The sequence below is a fragment of the Argopecten irradians genome, chromosome 8 (assembly GCF_041381155.1).
Source record: "Argopecten irradians isolate NY chromosome 8, Ai_NY, whole genome shotgun sequence".
Classification (NCBI taxonomy): Eukaryota; Metazoa; Mollusca; class Bivalvia; order Pectinida; family Pectinidae; genus Argopecten; species Argopecten irradians.
Window position 1 is genome coordinate 29,723,468 of NC_091141.1, and position 21,756 is coordinate 29,745,223.

The window sequence follows — 21,756 nt, forward strand, 5'->3', positions numbered from 1 at the left end:
CAGTTTAATACAGACAATACCTTAATTTAAAAGACATATACATTCATATCAACATGTAAATATGGTTGCTTTCTAAAATATTGGTAGAAAGTATAAAACTAAAATTGTGAAAATACATCCTTTAAATATTTCTGTTTAAAAACAGCAACACTGGGAGCATTTCTAATATCATTATTCAATCCATTTAGTAAATTGGAACAAGTGCAAACAAATGAACGCTTAAAATAACTTGTTCTAGCATTAGGAATATAAAACTTATTTGAAATTGAAGATCTGGTATTTCTCATACTAACATTCCTAATATAGGTAAACATGTTACTGAAGACACTAGGAATATCCCCATGTAAAATTTTTGTAAACAAGAACAGCTTTCCTAAAAATAAAATAGTTTTCTATTGGCAGCCACTTCAACTGAGTAAAAAGTACTTTGGATGGTGTTAAAATATCTCTAGCATTTAGTAAAACTCTTGCTGCTCTTTTTTTGTAGCTTGCACGATTTATGAATATAAGATTTGTTACTGGCCTCACTCCAAACAACAGAGCAATATATAAATTGTGGAAAAACTATACTTTGGTAGACTTTTTTCAGAACATCATTTGACATAAATGGCCTTAGCCGTTACAGAACACCAATCTTTTTTTTAGAGACTTTCTTTGATACATAGTCAATATTGTCTTTCCATGAAAGACAACGGTCAACAAAAACTCCAAGGAGTTTTGCACAATGTACAGATTCAATATGAAAATCATTTATATTTAAATTCAACTCTCGGCTTTTGGATAACCTCTGTGCTGATCCAATCATCATGCACTGGGTTTTGTTCAAATTCAGACTGAGTTTGTTTTCTCTCATCAACTTGATTGTACAATGTAAATCATCTTTCATTTGTGCCTCTAAAAGATCTACTGAATTATTTCTCACACTTTGTGAGGTATCATCGGCATACATAATATGCACGTACAGCCGATGTCCATTACATAATAACAATCTATGATGTCTAGGTTACAATGGCAAACATTTTGTAAACATGTTTTTTATAGATCAAGATGAATTAATTCTGGTGATTTGAAGATGTCAATTTAAATGTTTGCGAACAGACGGTCATGATAATGATTTATTATAGAACTGACAATACCGACACATTAACTTTAAAAAAAAGCCTTTAATTAGGACCCAATTCCATTGTCATCATTAAGTTAATTGATATTTTTTCAGTGATAAATGTTTGCTGGCTCCGTAGATCAAATTTGCATGTTTGTGTTTTCCAAAGATATTTTATATAGGACGAGGCCCGAAAGGACATGCATTTCTATATAAACTGAGTTATAAATAGGTTTAGCTTGAACAATCGTAACTGTTAATATATATAATAATATAATGTACCAGCTATAATGCAGGTTATATAATTAGGTAAAAAAATGAATAAATTCCTTAATACTAAAAAGGCGTTACATGAATATCACGAATTTGTATTAAATTAAAGAGTTAAATAACTCGTCAATATGAATGCATTGTGGTTATCAATTGAAATCAAACTTAAAAAAATAACAAATATTGCAATTAGAATACGCGCGTGGCAAATTGGTGATTTCGATATCAAAACGCAGACGTTAGTATTTGACCTCAATATTGGCGGGTTCAAACGTCTTATACATGGTATCAAAGTCGATTTGATATATACGATTATAATGTAATAAGCAGGTGTAGTGTGAAATCATTATTAAATGGTTTAAGTCGCTATAATCTGTTCTGAATTAAGACCGTTGACCTGATAAATTTATCATAGTGGGATACATATTGTTGATGTTATAAAGAAAAAAAAAACATAAAATAGGTATTTCATTAAACAATATATATGCGAATATGTATCAATAGTCGTATTACAATTATAAACAGCTGTTCATAAGACAAAACACTTTTTTTCAAGTGTTATTTTTTCTATTTAATTGCTTTCTTATCCAAGGACAATATCCAAGTTAATACCGACACATTAACTTTAAAAAAACGCCTTTAATTAGGACCCAATTCCATTGTCATCATTAAGTTAATTGATATTCTTTCAGTGATAAATGTTTGCTGGCTCCGTAGATCAAATTTGCATGTTTGTGTTTTCCAAAGAGCTTTTATATAGGACGAAGCCTGAAAAGACATGCATTTCTATGTAAGCTCAGTTATAAATAGGTTTAGCTTGAACAATCGTAACTGTTACAGTGTATTAGAAAGTTGGTTAACAACCAGTGTATCATCAACATTTCTTCTTCCTTCCACATGAACAACTCGTTACAATATTTCAGCATTGGGTATTTTGTGCACACATAAAACATATAATATTTACTGTTGTATGAAGTGTCAACTGGTGTGAAGTTGGACATTTTCATTTCAACATTGATCTTAAATGGCAACTTTGTTTTAGAAACCATTATTACAAGAATATTTACTTACATTCTTCGAATGTAATGTTGTCTTGATTCTTGAAATCTTAAAGATTGTTTGTATTTCAATTATGTAGAATATATTTAACTTTATTTAAGACTTATTCTTTATCATTATCACGGATTTTATCAACCTCTTGATCAGACCTTTGAGACGATTAATGAAATATGACGACCATAACCACCTTGTGTTAATGTCACCGGAGCTAGGTACCCCCTGCAGCGAGAGTGAGAAAATCATGATTTGAACAGAGCTAAGATTGTCGCTTCCATCTGTATTCTGAGATGTTTTTGGATACTGACGTTTAGTACACGTGTTTCCGAATATATCAGCCACACAATGATATGTAACTGATTTTTGAGAGAAAAGTCGCAAAATAACCACACTAAGGGAGGTACAGACGTAAATCGCCTGTCGTTAGAACAGATGCTGGAAAAGAACTTTTCATCGACCATAAATATATATTTTTTACTACATTACTCTATAATGATATATAAGGGTAGATTCACAAGAACGTCTCATTTATGTCAAAAGGCTCGTCCAAATCGAAATGGTGTACGGCAAATAGCGAAGGAGGTGTACGGCTCATAGCAAATGTTTATCTCGAGGTGTACGGCACACAGTTACATTATAAAAAGTTGTACGGCCTATAGTTTATATTATGTATCTTTTCAGTGATGGAATGGTGAAAACTAAAAGGATAACTATTTAAGACTTAAGATAATGCATCTTATGTATCATTATTACATTATTAGTGTTACTAACAGTTTACAATCATGCATAAAATTGTGGTTTGTTTGTTTCTCATAATCAGTGAATTACAGTATAAAGACACGTACAAAACGCATTTATTTCGTTCCCATTCACTAATTAGGTTATCGTTTGTAGATCTAATTATATCCAATATCCACGAAATTGTCGAGATGATATTGCGTTAGACTACTAAGAAATATATTGCTTTGATATCTGATCCATTGTCAATATAAGAAATAAAGGTGATGATGATGATGAAAATCATAGAATGATGATGATGAAGATGATAGTTGTGATGATGATGAAGCGATAGCGATACTGAATGTGAATAAGAATGAAGTATTTAGTTATTTACAGTATATTGCATTTTGAAAAGAAATAAAAATATCATATAAAGAATGCTTAGAAGTACCTCGACGTGAAGCCCGAAGAATTATTGTTGTTTTTTTTTTCAAATGTAACTGTTTCAGCATTATTTTCGGAAATATTTAGTTTTTTATTAATTTAACGTCCTAAAAACAACAAGGGCGATTTAAGGACGTGTCAGGTTTGTTGGTAAAGGGATGCCGGAGTACCAGGAAAAAAAACATCGATCAGCCGTCAGTACCTGGCAATAACCCCTCATTGGATTCGAACCCGCATCCAAGAGGTGGAGAGCTTGTGGTTAGGCCAAAAAAGAATATGTCTGTTAGGGTTACACTGGCAAAAAAAAGTCTGAGGTCGAAATCCCGACTTTAAATATGTTTTTTCGTGGAGAAAATAGGGTCGGTCGGGTAACCCAAAACCCATATTGTTTCGGTGGCCTAATATGTCGGGACATCGTAACCACTTGGCCACCCGAAACGAGCCTTGTGACACTTTCTAAGATACGCACATGTAGAAAACTTACAGTTTAGTCAACAGAATCGAGAATAAGTTAGCACTAAATTTTCTCTATTCACTTCTTAAAAACATAAACAAATATATAAGAAACTACATATCGAAGGCCTAAGATGAGGTAATATATGCTAACTGTGGAGATTCATTTCGATGTTTTGCCATTTGGCGCAATAATATCTATTTACCGTGCGGTATTTAGGACAACGGCGGGAAACATAAGACGACCCGCGTTGTGAAAATTATCATTTTATTCATTTTAATTACAATTTTCAGAAGATGATGATAAGTGTAATATCAACAGTAAGTTAATAACTTTTGCGACTCTTCAAAATTACCAATCTCGTTTTACATTGAATTTCCCATTTTACAAATTAAAAGCCATTTTGGAAAGGTAGTTGGCCTTTAAGAACTAACAGCAATTATAAAATCCGTCTTCACAGACTTTTTCTAACTAAATCTTCTTTTATACATTCTTCTCTGCATGTATGTGGAATTACCAATGATGAAGCGACTAGATCATCACCTCATTAGCAACTTTAAAAAATACATATCATGCAATTCTCATGAAAAAGATCCAGCCTATTACAATTTTCTGTGACAGAAATACAAACATTGTACATGCAAATTGAAGATATAGATGTAGTCACTTAAACTTGTTTCGTGTAAACCTCACCAACAGCCCAAATTGTATCTGTGGTCATAAATATGAGAGTGCCTATCATTGTTCTCTTCCAATGTAATAATTATGTGAATGACAGAATTATTGTATTATATAACTTAAGAAACTTGAATGTTGATATACATTTGAACGTTTCACTACGTGGTAGCGAGCTTTATGCTGATCATAATATTGTCTAGTATTCAGGTTTCTAAACATTCCTATTTTTTACTATCCAGATGGAGACGTATCTAAATACAAATGTACGTATTGTCGGGAAATTTGTTTTAAATCCGCTGATGTTATATGTCATCTGACTGAAAAAAATATGTATAATCATCAAACAAACATGATCTATATAACTTTACACCTCATTCATTATATTTATGATAATTACCAATATCAAGGTCACTATAAGCCGTACACCTCGTTTGCTATGAGCCGTACACCCGCCAATCAAAATATCAACTATGAGCCGTACACCACCGATATTTTACATTGCTCCCATAGCATAAATAGATGGGGCTTATAAGTAATTTTCTTGTGAATCTACCCTTATATATCATAATAGAGTAATGTGGTACTAAATCATGTATTTATGGGCGATGGAAAGTTCTTTTCCAGCATCTGTTCTAACGACTGGCGATTTACGTCGGTACCTCCCTCGGTGTGGTGACATGTTTACATCTGTTAAGTTATTTTGCGACACTTCTCGAAAACCATGTATATATCATTGTGTGGCTGATATATTCGGAAACACATTTATCAAACGTCACTATCCAAAAAACTTTTAAAAATGCAGATAAAAGCGACAATCTTAGCTCTGTTCTAATCCTGATTTTCTCACTCTAGCTTCAGGGGGTACCTAGTTCCGGTGTCATTACCACACTGTGGTAATACAGATAAATATTTTACGATATTCTACACATATCACTGGCATAAAGGTATTGATATATGTTGTCTGTATGAAGATATAAAAATTAAAACATCAGTCAATGTGAGCTACAGTTTATTCTTGATACAATCAAGTGTTCTAGGTAAACTTGGTATTTAACTATGTCTTTATGGGGTCATGGCTATGTGTAAAATGACACAAGGAATATATCGGCCGTAGTAATGATTGCGATATAGCAGTTCGAGGTATCAAGTTTCACCAAACCATTATGTTTATGTTTGAAGAAGAAATAACCTGGATATTTTCATACACATCTCATACATCCTAATACATTTATAGAGAACGTAAGCTATATTATACGACTATTGTAATCACATATGTTGTAATTGTTGGTTTATAAACCTTATAAACAAACTCTTATATATGTGTGGCTCACCTTCTAGCTGGAACCTTGCTTCTGCCTGTGGCATCTGCACTTTAGTTCCCAATGATCTGATCCTAGAACGATACATAATACGTCTTAATTATTAAATTCCATTATCACAACACCGGACACTGCCGTTGTTGTTGATTAGCCCGTGCATCTTTCCATTAAGCCTTCTGTCCGAACTCTACACATATCATAACCAACTCCGAACGAATTTGAACGAATGATTATTAAACATTTAAAAAAGTAATGTACGTTGTATTTCGTATATGGATGGAATAAAGTTCCTGTCTATCGATTTGCTATAAACGTTTGAGATTATTTTGATTTAACTTAATTTATAATACACCCGGAAGCCAACTAGGATATACATTTACCAACATAATTGTGTGGTGTCATAAATTAGTGACGATGTCAGCTTAGGGAGTACAGGATGCATTTGTATTGCAATAATATCTTGTGAGAACGGAACGACGATCAGCTAATTGGAACAAATATAAGCTTCATATTGTTTAACGGGTCGAGGGAAATTTATTTAACTGCATTCGCATTTTTATCCGCAAATTCAAAACAGCAGAGATATAATTGCTATATTATCGTTCTATGTATACCCACTCCAAAATGACACCGCTTTCACTTTTAATAGTTGATGTGACTGAGGCAATAGACAATTCAAACAAAAAGGCAATGGGCAGTCCAAACGTAGAAGGGGTAAGATTAATTGGAGTTTGTCATATTTTACCAGGGACATCCCTGATTTTACAACACGCCAATGCTCATCACACCACTTATTCACATATCAAGAAGTACTGTTTAGTTAATGTTACATGTATGGAATGAATAAAAAAAATGAAATAAAAAGTAATAATTGAATACATAAGCAACGTAACGTTAATTTGAGTTTAAACCAAAGCTAAAAGTACTGTATATATTATACAATGCGGATATCTTATAAGTTGTTAGAATTTGACTTCTACCCAACCCTTTTAATGACAACTTTAAAAACGCAAAAAAAATGTTTTCAATCAAAGATGATGCCTAATAGTTGTCAAATATATCATTGTGATGTGTTTCATGATAATACAGCATATTGTAGTAGTATATATTTCCATGTAATGTTGGAAATACTTGTGAAATAGATGTACAATTACACGAGTAGTTACGGCCATGTATTGGCGTTATGGACTTACACTGTCCTTCGAATACCCCGGACACTAGTCGATATATATTACTTTTCACAAGATGTCATCATTAAGTTAATTGATTTTCTTTCAGTGATAATGTTTGCTGACTCCGTAGATCAAATTTACATGTTAGTATTTTCCAAAAAAGTGTTTATATAGGACGAAGCCCGAAAGGACATGCATTTCTATGTAAGGTCAGTTATAAATAGGTTTAGCTTGAACAATCGTAACTGTTACAGTGTATTAGAAAGTTGGTTAACAACCAGTATCTCATCAACATTTCTTCGTCCTTCCAAATGAACAACTTGGTACAATATTTCAGCATTGTGTATTGTGTCCACACACAAAGCATATAATATTTACTGTTGTTTTAATTGTCAACTGGTGTGAAGTTGGACATTTTCATTTAAATATTGATCTTAAACGGCAACTTTTTTTTAGAAAACATTATTACTAGAACATTGATTTACATTCTTTGAATGTAATGTTGTCTTGATTCTTGAAATATTTAAGATTATTTGTATTTCAATTATGTAGAATATATTTTATTTTATTTAAGACTTATTCTTTATCAGTATCACAGATTTTGTAAGCCTCTTGATCAGACCTTTGAGACGATTAATGAAATATGACGACCACAATTATCGTGTGTTATTAATGACACCGGAGCTAGGTACACCCTGCAGAGTGAGAAAATCAGGATTTGAACAAATGCAAAACTGTCGCTTTTATCTGCATTTTGAGATTTTTACTGGATACTGACGTTTAGTACACGTGTTATACACGAATATACCAGCCACACAATGATATATAAATGGTTTTCGAGAAAAGTCGCAAACAAACTTGACAGATGTAAACATACCACCACACCATGGGAGGTACCGACGTAAATCACCTGTCATTAGAACAGATGCTGGAAAATAACTTTCCATCGACATTAAATATATATTTTAGTACTACAGTACTCTATTATGATATATAAGGGTAGATACACAAGAAAAAATACTTCTCAGCCCGTTTCATTTAATCAAAAGGCTCGTCCAAATCGCAATTGTGTACGGCAAATAGCGAAGGAGGTGTACGGCTTATAGCAAATGTTTATCTCGAGGTGTACAGCTCATAGCAAATGTTTATCTCGAGGTGTACAGCTCATAGCAAATATTTATCTCGAGAGGTGTACGGTACACAGTTACATTATAAAAAGTTGTACGGCCTATAGTTAATATTATATATCTTTTCAGTGATGAAATGGTGAAAATTAAAAGGATAACTATTTAAGACTTAAAATAATGCATATCATGTATCATTATTACATTATTAGTGTTACTAACAGTTTACAATCATGCATACAATTGGGGTTTGTTTGTTTCTCATAATCAGTGCATTGCAACATAAAGACACGTACAAAACGCACTTCCCACTTATAAATAGGTTATCGTTAGTAGATCTAATTATATTCAATATTCACGAAATTATCGAAATGATAATACGTTTGACTACTAAGAAATATATTTTTTGAAATCTGATCCATTGTCAAGGTTAGAAATAAAGATAATGATGAGGATGATGATGATGAAAATCATAGAATGATATAGATGATAGATGATAGTTGAGGATGATGAAGCGATAGCGATACTGAATGTGAATAAGAATTAAAGTATTAAGTTATTTGCAGTTTATTGCACATGGAAAAGATATTTTAAAAATTATAAATAAAATGCTTAGAAACACCTCAACGTGAAGCCGGAAAAAATATTACTGTTTTTTTCATATGTAACTGATGCAGCATTATTTTCAAAAAAAATGTTTGGTTTTGATTTTATTAGTTTAATGCCGTATGAACAGCCAGGGCGATTTAAGGACGTGTCAGGTTTGTCGGTGGAGGAATGCTGGATTACCAGGAGAAAAAAAAACATCGACCAGCCGCCAGTACCTGGCAATTGCCCCTCATGGGATCCGAACCCGCATCTCAGAGGTGGAGAGCTTGGGGTAGGCCAAAAAAAGAAAAAGTCTGTTTAAAGTTACTTTGGCAAAAAAAGGGTCGGAAGGATTTTTTTTAATGTCTTTCACTCTAAAATAATGACCGGAACCGGAGTCTGAGGTCGAAATCCCGACTTTTTTTTCGTAGAAAAGTGGGAAAATATAGGTTCGGTCGGGTAACCCTAAACCCATATTTTTTTCGTGGCCTAATATGTCGGGACATCGTAACCACTTGGTCATCCGAAAAGGGCCTGGTGACACTTTCTAAGAGACGAAAATGTAGAAAACTTACAGCAAAGTAAAAAAAAATCGAGGATAATTTAGCACCAAATTTTCTTTATTCACTTCTTCCTCCAAAAGTAGCTGATACTTATAACTATGCTTTAAAGGCCCACTACGTATACATTTCCTTAGCAAAATTTAAAGGTTTCTTAAAAACATAGATAATATAAGAAACTACATATCGAAGGCCTAAATTGAGGTAACAGCACCAAACATATGCAAAATCCCCTGCGTGATATATCCCCCAAACATTTTCACTACATCATAGCTCGTCAAAACACTTCACAGTCGCGAATTTAAAGAAAGGACGACCCTGGTGATGTTTCACTACATAAATGATTTTACCAGCTCTGTAACAAATTTGACACAAAATTCAATTAGGACAAAATTCCATTTGCTACTAATGTGTGAATCGACCGTAAAAAATAAATAGCCATATAACAAAACAATTAGGTTAATTGCAAACCTTTTAGAGAATTTTTGGCGACTACGTATATCTTTTTTTCATGTTTATACTTGCAAACGTTTTTTAATTAATTACTTGGAGCAATGGTCGTTGTAGTTTGTAAGTTGAATAATTAAGAATATACCTATTTAGCAAAATATTCTAGTATTTTGTCCACAACCACAGCATAACGTTGTTTCATCACAATATCATTAAATATCATCTGGTATGGAGTTGGCCTTATTGTTTCCAATACTGATATTAAATGGCAATGTTTGTTCAGAAATGACACTGGAATATTAACTGAAATGCTGAAGGTATTCTAACTAATATTGTTGCCATGCTTAATCTTCATTTATTTTAATATATTCATACAAAAAAAATTATCAGTGCCTCGTATTCAATCACCCAACGACATATTTAAGGTTTATATCAGATGATGAGGTAACATTTGATCTACTTTTTTTTACTCTGTCATTAAATTTATTTATCAAAGACATGGTGATGTGATTGATAATTAAATCCAGGACACAGATACAAAATTTCCCGGAAACTATGCAATTATCCCATGATGCATCGTTTCTTATTACTCAATACAACGCTGGAATCGATTGGAATACACTAATGAGATCATCTTTTTTATAGTTTTAATCATCTTCTTGGTGAAATAGTACATTTTTTCTCTGACCTCTGTACTATAATTTTCAATGGGTCAATCCTACATAAACGCACAATCCACTCCATCTTACAGTTGTAAATTACTAAAACAGGTATGCAAAATCTCGCCCACGTTATTAAATTAACTTATGCATAAACCTGTATCGCAAAGCGAAGATTATTATTGAATAGCGTTAAAAAGAGTTATGTTTAAACATTTGACACATTTTTTTATACACACACACATATATATATATATATTATACTTACTTTTTTGTTTAAGTTGATTGTTTTCAGCTTCAAGTTGTGTGATCTTCCCAGCGTCACTTTTCTCTCTGAAGCCAAATTACATTAACAATTATACGCATTTCAACTTATCGGATATACATTTGCAGCTGTCAAAATCCATGAACACTTTCACATGGTTGCAAGTCTTTATAAAGTACCGATTTAATGTTCCCCTCTGTTTCAAAGAAAAGCGAAATATCCATATTGTGTCGGAGGCTGAGTGGAAAGAGGTAATTAAAAAATGTCTTTATGAATGTAAACGTTGTTCGAACTTGAGACTGTTGTGACAGATATTAATGTATTATATTGTCTGTCGGGAACTGTCTTTTACAGCTTCTATTAGTCTGCTAAACCTGTATATATGTGTTTTTCTCGGTTTTGGTTGTGTAGCTACCTTCAAAGCAACGAAGAGCTGTTATAGGAATATATATTAATTTAAAAGTTGAAATGGAAAGAACAACTATGGGTAAATCCGGGTTAATACGGACATTTGAGTAAATCCGGACAGTTCTTTAAAAGTATGCATATTCAAATTAGATCAATCTTCATTCATGCCAGATGTAGATTGATATGAAAGTTGTGGTGTTTATCTTCGTTTTTGTCTGGTATCTGGTTTATCCAAAAGTCTTAAAATAGCCATGGTGAGTGTAATATTGTTTGACGTCATGCGATGGCATTGCGATGCATTCCGGGAAACTTGATTTCCGGAAACGATACACGAAAAACTAAGCCACTAATCGATACATCAATACGCTTCAGTTATAGTTAAAAGCAAATACTTAATGTTACTATTTGTTTATTTCCCGTTACAGAAATGCATCATAGTTGTTAATTTCGAAGAACGAGTGTCTGAAGGGTCCGTGATGATTTTTATCAGTCGCGTAAATACGGACAGTTCATAATTGACCAATTAATAGCTGCAGTTGTTTGAATTTTTATCAGTTAAAACAGTTCCAATTTAAAAATATATGTTTGCTCAAAAATAGAATACTGTGTGTTGAATGAAATAAGTACTGCAATATATACTGTAAAAGATTTATTGTTTTCATGTTGTTTTTTTTAATTTTTTTCCATTACTTCTGACATTGTCCACTGTTGTTTTTCATCAACGTGACGTCATTTTCAAATCTGAGTAACGTACATGTTATTACAACTAACGTACCGGTATGATACAACACTCATCTGTTTTGGATAATGCTAACATGCTAACAATGTATATTATACGTATCTCAAAATGATATCTGATTTAGTTACATGTACATTAATTTTAGGTATATTTTGCCTGCAGATTTTTTCTATGTCCATATAAAATATACATGTTTGATATTCTAGTTATCAATTTCTGAAACATTAATCCAAATCACTTCTGTAAATCAATTTCTGTACGAACGCTTGTTTGCTTCCTGTTCCATGTTTTACCCGTACATGCATGGAAATATGCATATACGATATCCTCCATGTGTGCATACATTTTGTAGGTGCATTTCTCTTACTTTTATCAACGTATATCTATACTTTGTTAAGCTATGAAATAATTATTAATTGGACACTTTTAGTATAATTTATAGTTTCCTGTGGACACAAAGTTTCAGCAATTGCCCTACTACAGTAGCAGTGTATGATAAGTACATACATACTGACGATGTATCTGTACTTTTATAAGTAAACCATTGTTACTGCTGGTTTCGATGCAACATTTCCCCGTTATAGTTTGAAATCTAACTCGCCTCACAATATCTAACTTGACAAGACTCGGCGGTATGGTTATCCCTGTTTCACGGGGGAAAAATCGTTAGATAATTATGTTTAGAGATGTACACTTAACACTTATACACACATGTACATTTTGTATGTCATATTCCTATCTGTATATATGATAAAAGACATCCTTTGAAGTCACGTTTACTGTTGAAGTTACATTTGCATTTCAACAAGGAATTATATAAATCATTTATTTTGCATTGGTACCACTTTTATTTCAAATCGTAATCAGGCATGTGTTCAGTCACCCGTGTGCACTATATCCAGTAATACGTGTCATCTGACTGGTAGATCTGCATACGTTACGTTGAGTCAAAAAGCGAAATTAAAAGATAATCTTAAAAGTTGAACGACTGCAGAAAAAAAGAGAAGTAAATAAGCTGAAAACTAGATATATATCCCATATCGAATTTTCCTCCTTGTTATGAATTCACCATTTAACACTTATCTACAGCATTAACTCTAATGTTCCGGTTTCTGAAAACCTTGTTTTTGTACACCACTTTTGATTTGAAATTTCCAAATTATCCATACTGTAGTCTTACACTTATTTTGATTTTGTTTCAACAATATTTCATAATTTCACCTAAATCCCATTGGCTTGTTGAATGAAATTTTACATGGTATCAATATATCCAAGATTGTCCCTAGAGAGGTCGAAATTTTAAATCCTCTGAATTCAATGTTAGTTCTGGGGCACCGACTGTTTTGAACTAGCCTGAAAAATCACTATTATATGCGATCATTTTAGCAAGACGCTTTTAAACAAACGCCTAAATTGCAAGTCTAGTTTCATTTGTCATTTCCTGACCACATCAGACATTGGACAGAAATGTCCTTTTATCAATAAACGTCACTAAAGTCACCTTATTATATCGCTTAAATCAATATAAGAAAGTAAGATCCCTCCATCACTGACGGTGGACATGGTTAAAGTGAATTTACAGATAGTTGACAAACCCAAAATTCATCATAACACATGAATGCTATTCATCACATATAACACAGGCAAATGCAATTCTATGTTGCCATTGTCTATATTGGATTTGTCATGGTTGTATGCACAAAGACTTGCTATGTTTTAAGTTAGAGATAAGCCGAAAACTTTACAATATGTGTGAGCGAGAACAGATCTCGGCCCTGACGGTCCTCAATACAGTTCTTTCTCCAACATATTGTACAGTTTTCGGCTTATCTCCATAACGTATTCAATTCAATTCATTCTACTTTTTGGCAGGATCTGGAATAACAGTGAAACATCCTTGCCTGACGGTACATGTAAATCCATATATGTGTTCGTGCAAAATATCGTTTCATGAAGGAAATGAGGTATGTTATTATATAATTTGTTTTACGTTTAGAAATAAAAGAAAGAATAAGACAAATAAGAATAAATAAATTAAAGTAACACCTTTACATGTTTTAATCCTACGCTATTACTCAATTTGATGCAAATTTCACATTGGAGGTCTTTAAAACCTTATACAGGTAATGCTTTGACATATGGTTGATTAGCAGCCAGGATTAATTGATGACAATGTAAAATAATTTAGTACTGGGACCATGTCATGAAAAGTTTATAGATGTAACAAAATGTCTCTGTGGTTAAGGAAGTTATCGTTATCCTATAGCTTTCATTTATCTGAATATGAATTTGTATATAGTTACTTATATATCATCATGTTCTGAATTATAAAATTATATATTACTTACAAAAATAAGTTTGCTAATAAAATGTATGTAAAAAAAAGTTGATAATTGAGTCTTGTTGAAAGAGTGAAAAATGTAAAATAGCAATTAATAGTATATAAAATGTACATTTAGTGTGTCAACAAGAGATAAAGTGTAACAATTTTAAATACATTGATAAAGAATTTGCGAGTACATGAATATTGTATATAACATTTAATTGATAGGATAATAATTGTAGGAAATTGCATGTTTTGATTGATAATAGTAGATATGTACTGGAAACATGGATATAATGTCTCTACACTAAAAATCGTGTCAATAAATTGTAATAATTACTAGTACTGGTAGCAAACATATTAAAAAAAGGTCTTACTTTAGTTTAAGCTGACTAGTTTCTGTTTCCAATAGTTTTATCTTCTGAGCGTCTGCCTTTCCCCTGAAGAAGACAATAGTGCTTGTTTACATCACAAACAATACTTACACATAACTGACGATTATTAAAACAAACAGCATATTATATAGTCATTCTATATCAGAATACTATAATTTCAATAAGACCGGAACGGCTCATTTAATATAATGAAAACATACACTGGCCTTTAAATTGCAAACACATGAAGTTACCCGATGGCATTTTTCATATCAATTGATCTTGTTATTATCATATTTTTTGTTCTTAATGAAGTGCGATTCCTCATCCGAATGAAACACTCACCGGTCTTCAAACTGTTTCAATTCCTTTTCCAGCTCACGGATACGATTTTGAAATGATTCGCCACTGTAACAAAACAATATTATTGGGTGTATTCAATTAAACGATTCATTTTATAGTGAGAAATTAAGACCGTAAATTTACATTTTCGAAATAGTTTTTTCTTCATATATCTGTGTTATACACGTATGGGTTGAAAGTTCTTTCTCCAACATATTGTACAGTTTTCGGCTTATCTCCATAACGTATTCAATTCAATTCATTCTACTTTTTGGCAGGATCTGGAATAACAGTGAAACATCCTTGCCTGACGGTACATGTAAATCCATATATGTGTTCGTGCAAAATATCGTTTCATGAAGGAAATGAGGTATGTAATTATATAATTTTGTTTACGTTTAGAAATAAAAGAAAGAATAAGACAAATAAGAATAAATAAATTAAAGTAACATCTTTACATGTTTTAATCCTACGCTATTACTCAATTTGATGCAAATTTCACATTGGAGGTCTTTAAAACCTTATACAGGTAATGCTTTGACATATGGTTGATTAGCAGCCAGGATTAATTTGTGACAATGTAAAATAATTTAGTACTGGGACCATGTCATGAAAAGTTTATAGATGTAACAAAATGTCTCTGTGGTTAAGGAAGTTATCGTTATCCTATAGCTTTCATTTATCTGAATATGAATTTGTATATAGTTACTTATATATCATCATGTTCTGAATTATAAAATTACATATTACTTACAAAAATAAGTTTGCTAATAAAATGTATGTAAAAAAAGTTGATAATTGAGTCTTGTTGAAAGAGTGAAAAAATGTAAAATAGCAATCAATAGTATATAAAATGTACATTTGGTGTGTCAACAAGATATAAAGTGTAACAAGTTAAAATACATTAACGAAGAATTTGCGAGTACATGAATATTGTATATAAAATTTAATTGATAGGATAATAATTGTAGGAAATTGCATGTTTTGATTGATAATAGTAGATATGTACTGGAAACATGGATATAATGTCTCTACACTAAAAATCGTGTCAATAAATTGTAATAATTACTAGTACTGGTAGTAAACATATTAAAAAAGGTCTTACTTTTGTTTAAGCTGACTAGTTTCTGTTTCCAATAGTTTTATCTTCTGAGCGTCTGCCTTTTCCCTGAAGAAGACAATAGTGCTTGTTTACATCACAAACAATACTTACACATAACTGACGATTATTAAAACAAACAGCATATTATATAATCATTCTGTATCAGAATACTATAATTTCATTAAGACCGGAACGGCTCATTTAATCTTATGAAAAATATACACTGGCCTTTAAATTGCATACACATGAAGTTACCCGATGGCATTTTTCATATCAATTGATCTTGTTATTATCATATTTTTTTTGTTCTTAATGAAGTGTGATTCCTCATCCGAATGAAACACTCACCGGTCTTCAAACTGTTTCAATTCCTTTTCCAGTTCACGGATACGATTTTGAAATGATTCGCCACTGTAACAAAACAATATTATTGCGTGTATTCAATTAAACGATTCACTTTATAATTAGAAATTAAGACCGTAAATTTACATTTTCGAAATAGTTTTTTCTTCATATATCTGTGTTATACACGTATGGGTTGAAAGTTCTTTCTCCAACATATTGTACAGTTTTCGGCTTATCTCCATAACGTATTCAATTCAATTCATTCTACTTTTTGGCAGGATCTGGGAATAACAGTGAAACATCCTTGCCTGACGGTACATGTAAATCCATATATGTGTTCGTGCAAAATATCGTTTCATGAAGGAAATGAGGTATGTAATTATATAATTTTGTTTACGTTTAGAAATAAAAGAAAGAATAAGACAAATAAGAATAAATAAATTAAAGTAACACCTTTACATGTTTTAATCCTACGCTATTACTCAATTTGATGCAAATTTCACATTGGAGGTCTTTAAAACCTTATACAGGTAATGCTTTGACATATGGTTGATTAGCAGCCAGGATTAATTTGTGACAATGTAAAATAATTTAGTACTGGGACCATGTCATGAAAAGTTTATAGATGTAACAAAATGTCTCTGTGGTTAAGGAAGTTATCGTTATCCTATAGCTTTCATTTATCTGAATATGAATTTGTATATAGTTACTTATATATCATCATGTTCTGAATTATAAAATTACATATTACTTACAAAAATAAGTTTGCTAATAAAATGTATGTAAAAAAAGTTGATAATTGAGTCTTGTTGAAAGAGTGAAAAAATGTAAAATTGCAATTAATAGTATATAAAATGTACATTTGGTGTGTCAACAAGAGATAAAGTGTAACAAGTTTAAATACATTAACGAAGAATTTGCGAGTACATGGATATTGTATATAAAAATTAATTGATAGGATAATAATTGTAGGAAATTGCATGTTTTGATTGATAATAGTAGATATGTACTGGAAACATGGATATAATGTCTCTACACTAAAAATCGTGTCAATAAATTTTAATAATTACTAGTACTGGTAGTAAACATATTAAAAAAGGTCTTACTTTTGTTTAAGCTGACTAGTTTCTGTTTCCAGTAGTTTTATCTTCTGAGCGTCTGCCTTTTCCCTGAAGAAGACAATAGTGCTTGTTTACATCACAAACAATACTTACACATAACTGACGATTATTAAAAACAAACAGCATATTATATAGTCATTCTATATCAGAATACTATAATTTCAATAAGACCGGAACGGCTCATTTAATCTAATGAAAACATACACTGGCCTTTAAATTGCAAACACATGAATTTACACTATGGCATTTTTCATATCAATTGATCTTGTTATTATCATATTTTTTGTTCTTAATGAAGTATGATTCCTCATCCGAATGAAACACTCACCGGTCTTCAAACTGTTTCAATTCCTTTTCCAGTTCACGGATACGATTTTGAAATGATTCGCCACTGTAACAAAACAATATTATTGCGTGTATTCAATTAAACGATTCACTTTATAGTTAGAAATTAAGACCGTAAATTTACATTTTCGAATTAGTTTTTTCTTCATATATCTGTGTTATTCACGTATGGGTTGAAATACAGATAGAGGAACGTAAATGTTAAACAAGAGGCCCAGAGGGCCTGTATCGATAATTATTTAAATCAATATAAAGTTATTTCTTAGATATTCCCGTCTGTATCATACAGTAATGATCCCGTCGGACTTATATTTCAATATAAAACGACTTAATAGGAAGGGGTATATATGGAGTACATGTACCGTTCGATGAAATAAAATTGTTATATAAAATAAACAAATGTAGCCTATACAAATTTTACTGAATCATGATTAACTTTATATTGTTTCTTTACTTCAATAATAACAGATTCTATGCATGCAGAATATTTGTGTTTTTGATCGGAAGAAATTCAATTTACAGAAATACATCATGACACATATACAGCATTCCCAGGTATATGCATATGTGTTTCCGATATTTTTATTTTCTCATAATTTGAAGAAGAGACAATACATATATATACACAACATTATACAATTATCCCGCCATGTATCACTTCGTATTACCTCATACAATGCTAGATTACAGATGGGATGCACGACTGAGATAATCCTAATTATAATGTAAGTTGTAAGCTAATAAAAATAGACTTGCAAAATCTGCCTACGACCCTATTTATTTCATTTTTTTCTTTCAAAATAAACATATAAATCTAATGTGATTATTGCAAGTCGTTGAATGTGGTAACTTTTAACATGCCATTACCAAATAAGCAAATATACTGATATTCGTGTATGTCAAAACCATGAAATATTATAATACATAGACTTGGTCGCGACCAGTTACCATGATTTTTTCGAGGTGAACTAAACAAACAATGGTGCAGACGACCTGAAACTAACAGAAATTCAATAAATATATTTATTTAAAAAATGTGATTAATCTTTTTAATATAAAATGAAAAATGATCATTATTAATTTAATCAGATATTTGTATATAATAAATATTGTTTAATTAATGTTTACAGACTTGTTAACATTTGTAAGGACATTGACATCGCCCACAGGCTAGGTAAATTTAATAAAGAGCGTCCGAGGAACATTATTGGGAAGTTTGTGCATAGACGGAAAAAGCATGAGATTATCCACACGAGACGACAGCTGAAGAGTACCGGCATGACTGTGTTTGAGGATCTAACAAGACTTAACCAACAAAAACTGAAAGCAGCGTACGACTTGAACTTTGTTACTTTTACAGCGTAGATGAAAATTATTTGTAATTCTGGAAAACGACAAAAAACGTAGAATCTCGTTTGATACTCCTTTGGAAGAAGATTTCCTGTTGGATTACGCAAATTTCAGAAAGAATATATAGAGATATACACCTACCTGTACAAGTATTATCATTATCTAAAATAGCTGGGGTTTCATTGTTAAAGGTCGGTAATGGAATATAGGTAGTGTACAGCACTACCGCCAGAGACTAAGTCTCCGGTTTACCGATTCTCGATAAACATTTTATTGTGATTATGAGTTTTGTGTTGTGCATAATTATTCTTGTTTGGATTAAAATGGAATATTGAAATGTCTGTGAGTAAGGTAAGTGCGAGTTGATCTTGATCGTGTATATATATTTATATGTACGTGTATAAAATATAGTTTCTATGAAATAAAATTTACTTTCAATAATAACGAATGGTGAAGCAAAATTTGTAAATGTTCTGCAAAAGAGTAGTTTCCTCGTTTTGGGTAATTCGAAGTACATAATGCTAGGTTTATACTATGTTCCCGGCGACCACGGTAGCCCTGTTTGCCCGAAACGTGGTGCGCCGTAGAATTTTGGCTATGTTTGTCTTTGCATTCAAGTTGAGCAAGGTCTTGTGAAGTTTTAACACTACGGTTTTAGCACGGTCTATCCAGTCAGTATCACTGAGTTCTCTTTTGGCCTGTTACGATCTGATGAGGTCTACTACGTTTTACACGCTTTGATCAAGCTCCGATACGTTTTTCACGGTCCGCCAAGGCTTACGATGAAAGTTTGATGCCGGACTTTTTTAAGAGCAAATGAAACGATATGTAATGCCTAAAATTTCATTTATTACACATTTTATTTACAAAATGTGTTAAAAGAAAAGAAAATACATTCTATATTTGGTATAAATATATATATATTATATATTTAATGTATTGTATAGCAGCTAAGGAATACAAGGGACAGCTGATATGCACTGCTTAACAGTAACTATTCCAGAACTCCCTAATACAATTGTCAATGCCTTCCAACTGCTCAAGATTTCTTCAGTGAAATAATTGAAATGTTTACCCCAGGCATCGAGATATATGAAACAATGTTCTATTCTTCAATCTGACCTAGACTTAAGCTACCATTGTTTGAGGGTACTCTATCATGTATTGTTTGTAACGTAAGACCGTAATAGGACGTAACACGCCGTATCACGTCGGCCTTTCAACCGCTACAAGCCGTGATGTGCCTTGACAGAATGCATCGAAACGGCTATCATCCACCTTGACTTGCCGTAAAAACCGTGACAAACCTGAACAATCCGCACACAACGTGCAGCCAATCTGGACCAACCGTGATGAAACGTGGAAAAAACGCAACAAAACGTCACAAAAATGAATTAACCGTGATATTCCAGGGAACGTGCTTGCCTCTCGGTCCACCACGGACCATCTAGAAGTTTCGTTACGGCCTCGTACGCCGCTGTTACGTTTTGTTACGTCAATCCCGTTTCATTACGTCCTGTGGCGTTCATCATCTGTACCATGACTGCCGTGGCAATTTTTTTTGACAGTTTAAAAATCTGGCACGGCACCCACGGTAATTACTGTAGCTCACGTTTGTCTATACGTTCTTGCGCGTTGTCTCACGTTGTCTTGCGGTTACCACGTTTTGTCCACGGTGGCCTGAAACGAGGCTGCCGTGGCCGCCGGGAACATGGTTTTAACTTAGCATAACTGATTTCTCTGTACGAGTAGCCTCCTTTTATATATTTTTGTTTCGTTTTTATCATTCTTAGTTTCTGTTTTGTAATTAGAAACATATTTCTATCGCAACGGATGCCTCCGATATATTCATATACAATTTTAAATATAATTTTGCCCTCTTTATATAAATGTGAGTAGTTGTTTTTTTAATTATCACTTGAATTGAATGGGGATTTCCCTATATATATATAATATTACTTATTTGGATTTAACCTCATAAGTTTTTTTATAGAATTGTACTTCTGTTTCCGGTATCTAAGTCTTTGTCATTGGTGCGATTGATTTGAATACAAGTATAAGTTTCAGTTTATGCGCCGCAATGACAAAGTTAAGACAGTAAACAAGTACGGTGTGGAATTATCGCATTCACAAGGAAATGTTAACGGACGACAACAGACAGATGACTATCGCTGTCTGACTTATGGTCAAGTGACCTAAAAATGGATGCCTGGATACTGATTTTTATTTCATGAGGTCTAAGCATACATGTAGATATATGTCATAATACTGATATGATGTTCAATACCAAATAACGGTTCCGTTTTCAATAAATTTACTTTTGAAAAAGGTTAGTTTTCGGTTGCTAGGATATAAAATCACTCGCTAGGGGTTTCATTTCGATAATTTTCTAAAAAAACACCTGTTATGGGGCTATCATCCATATGAAATATATATTTGTAAATTT

The 21,756-nt window shown here is 32.3% G+C and overlaps 1 protein-coding gene across 1 annotated transcript in view; it reads right to left on the bottom strand.

The window, feature by feature from the left end:
- LOC138329825 (tropomyosin-like) overlaps positions 1-21,756 on the bottom strand; it is a 1,360,115-nt gene that overhangs the window by 794,813 nt on the left and 543,546 nt on the right. The window contains exon 6 of the mRNA XM_069277118.1: positions 15,051-15,113. Within this exon, the coding sequence (XP_069133219.1) occupies positions 15,051-15,113 (63 nt within the window). The remainder of the gene's footprint in view (positions 1-15,050; positions 15,114-21,756) is intronic.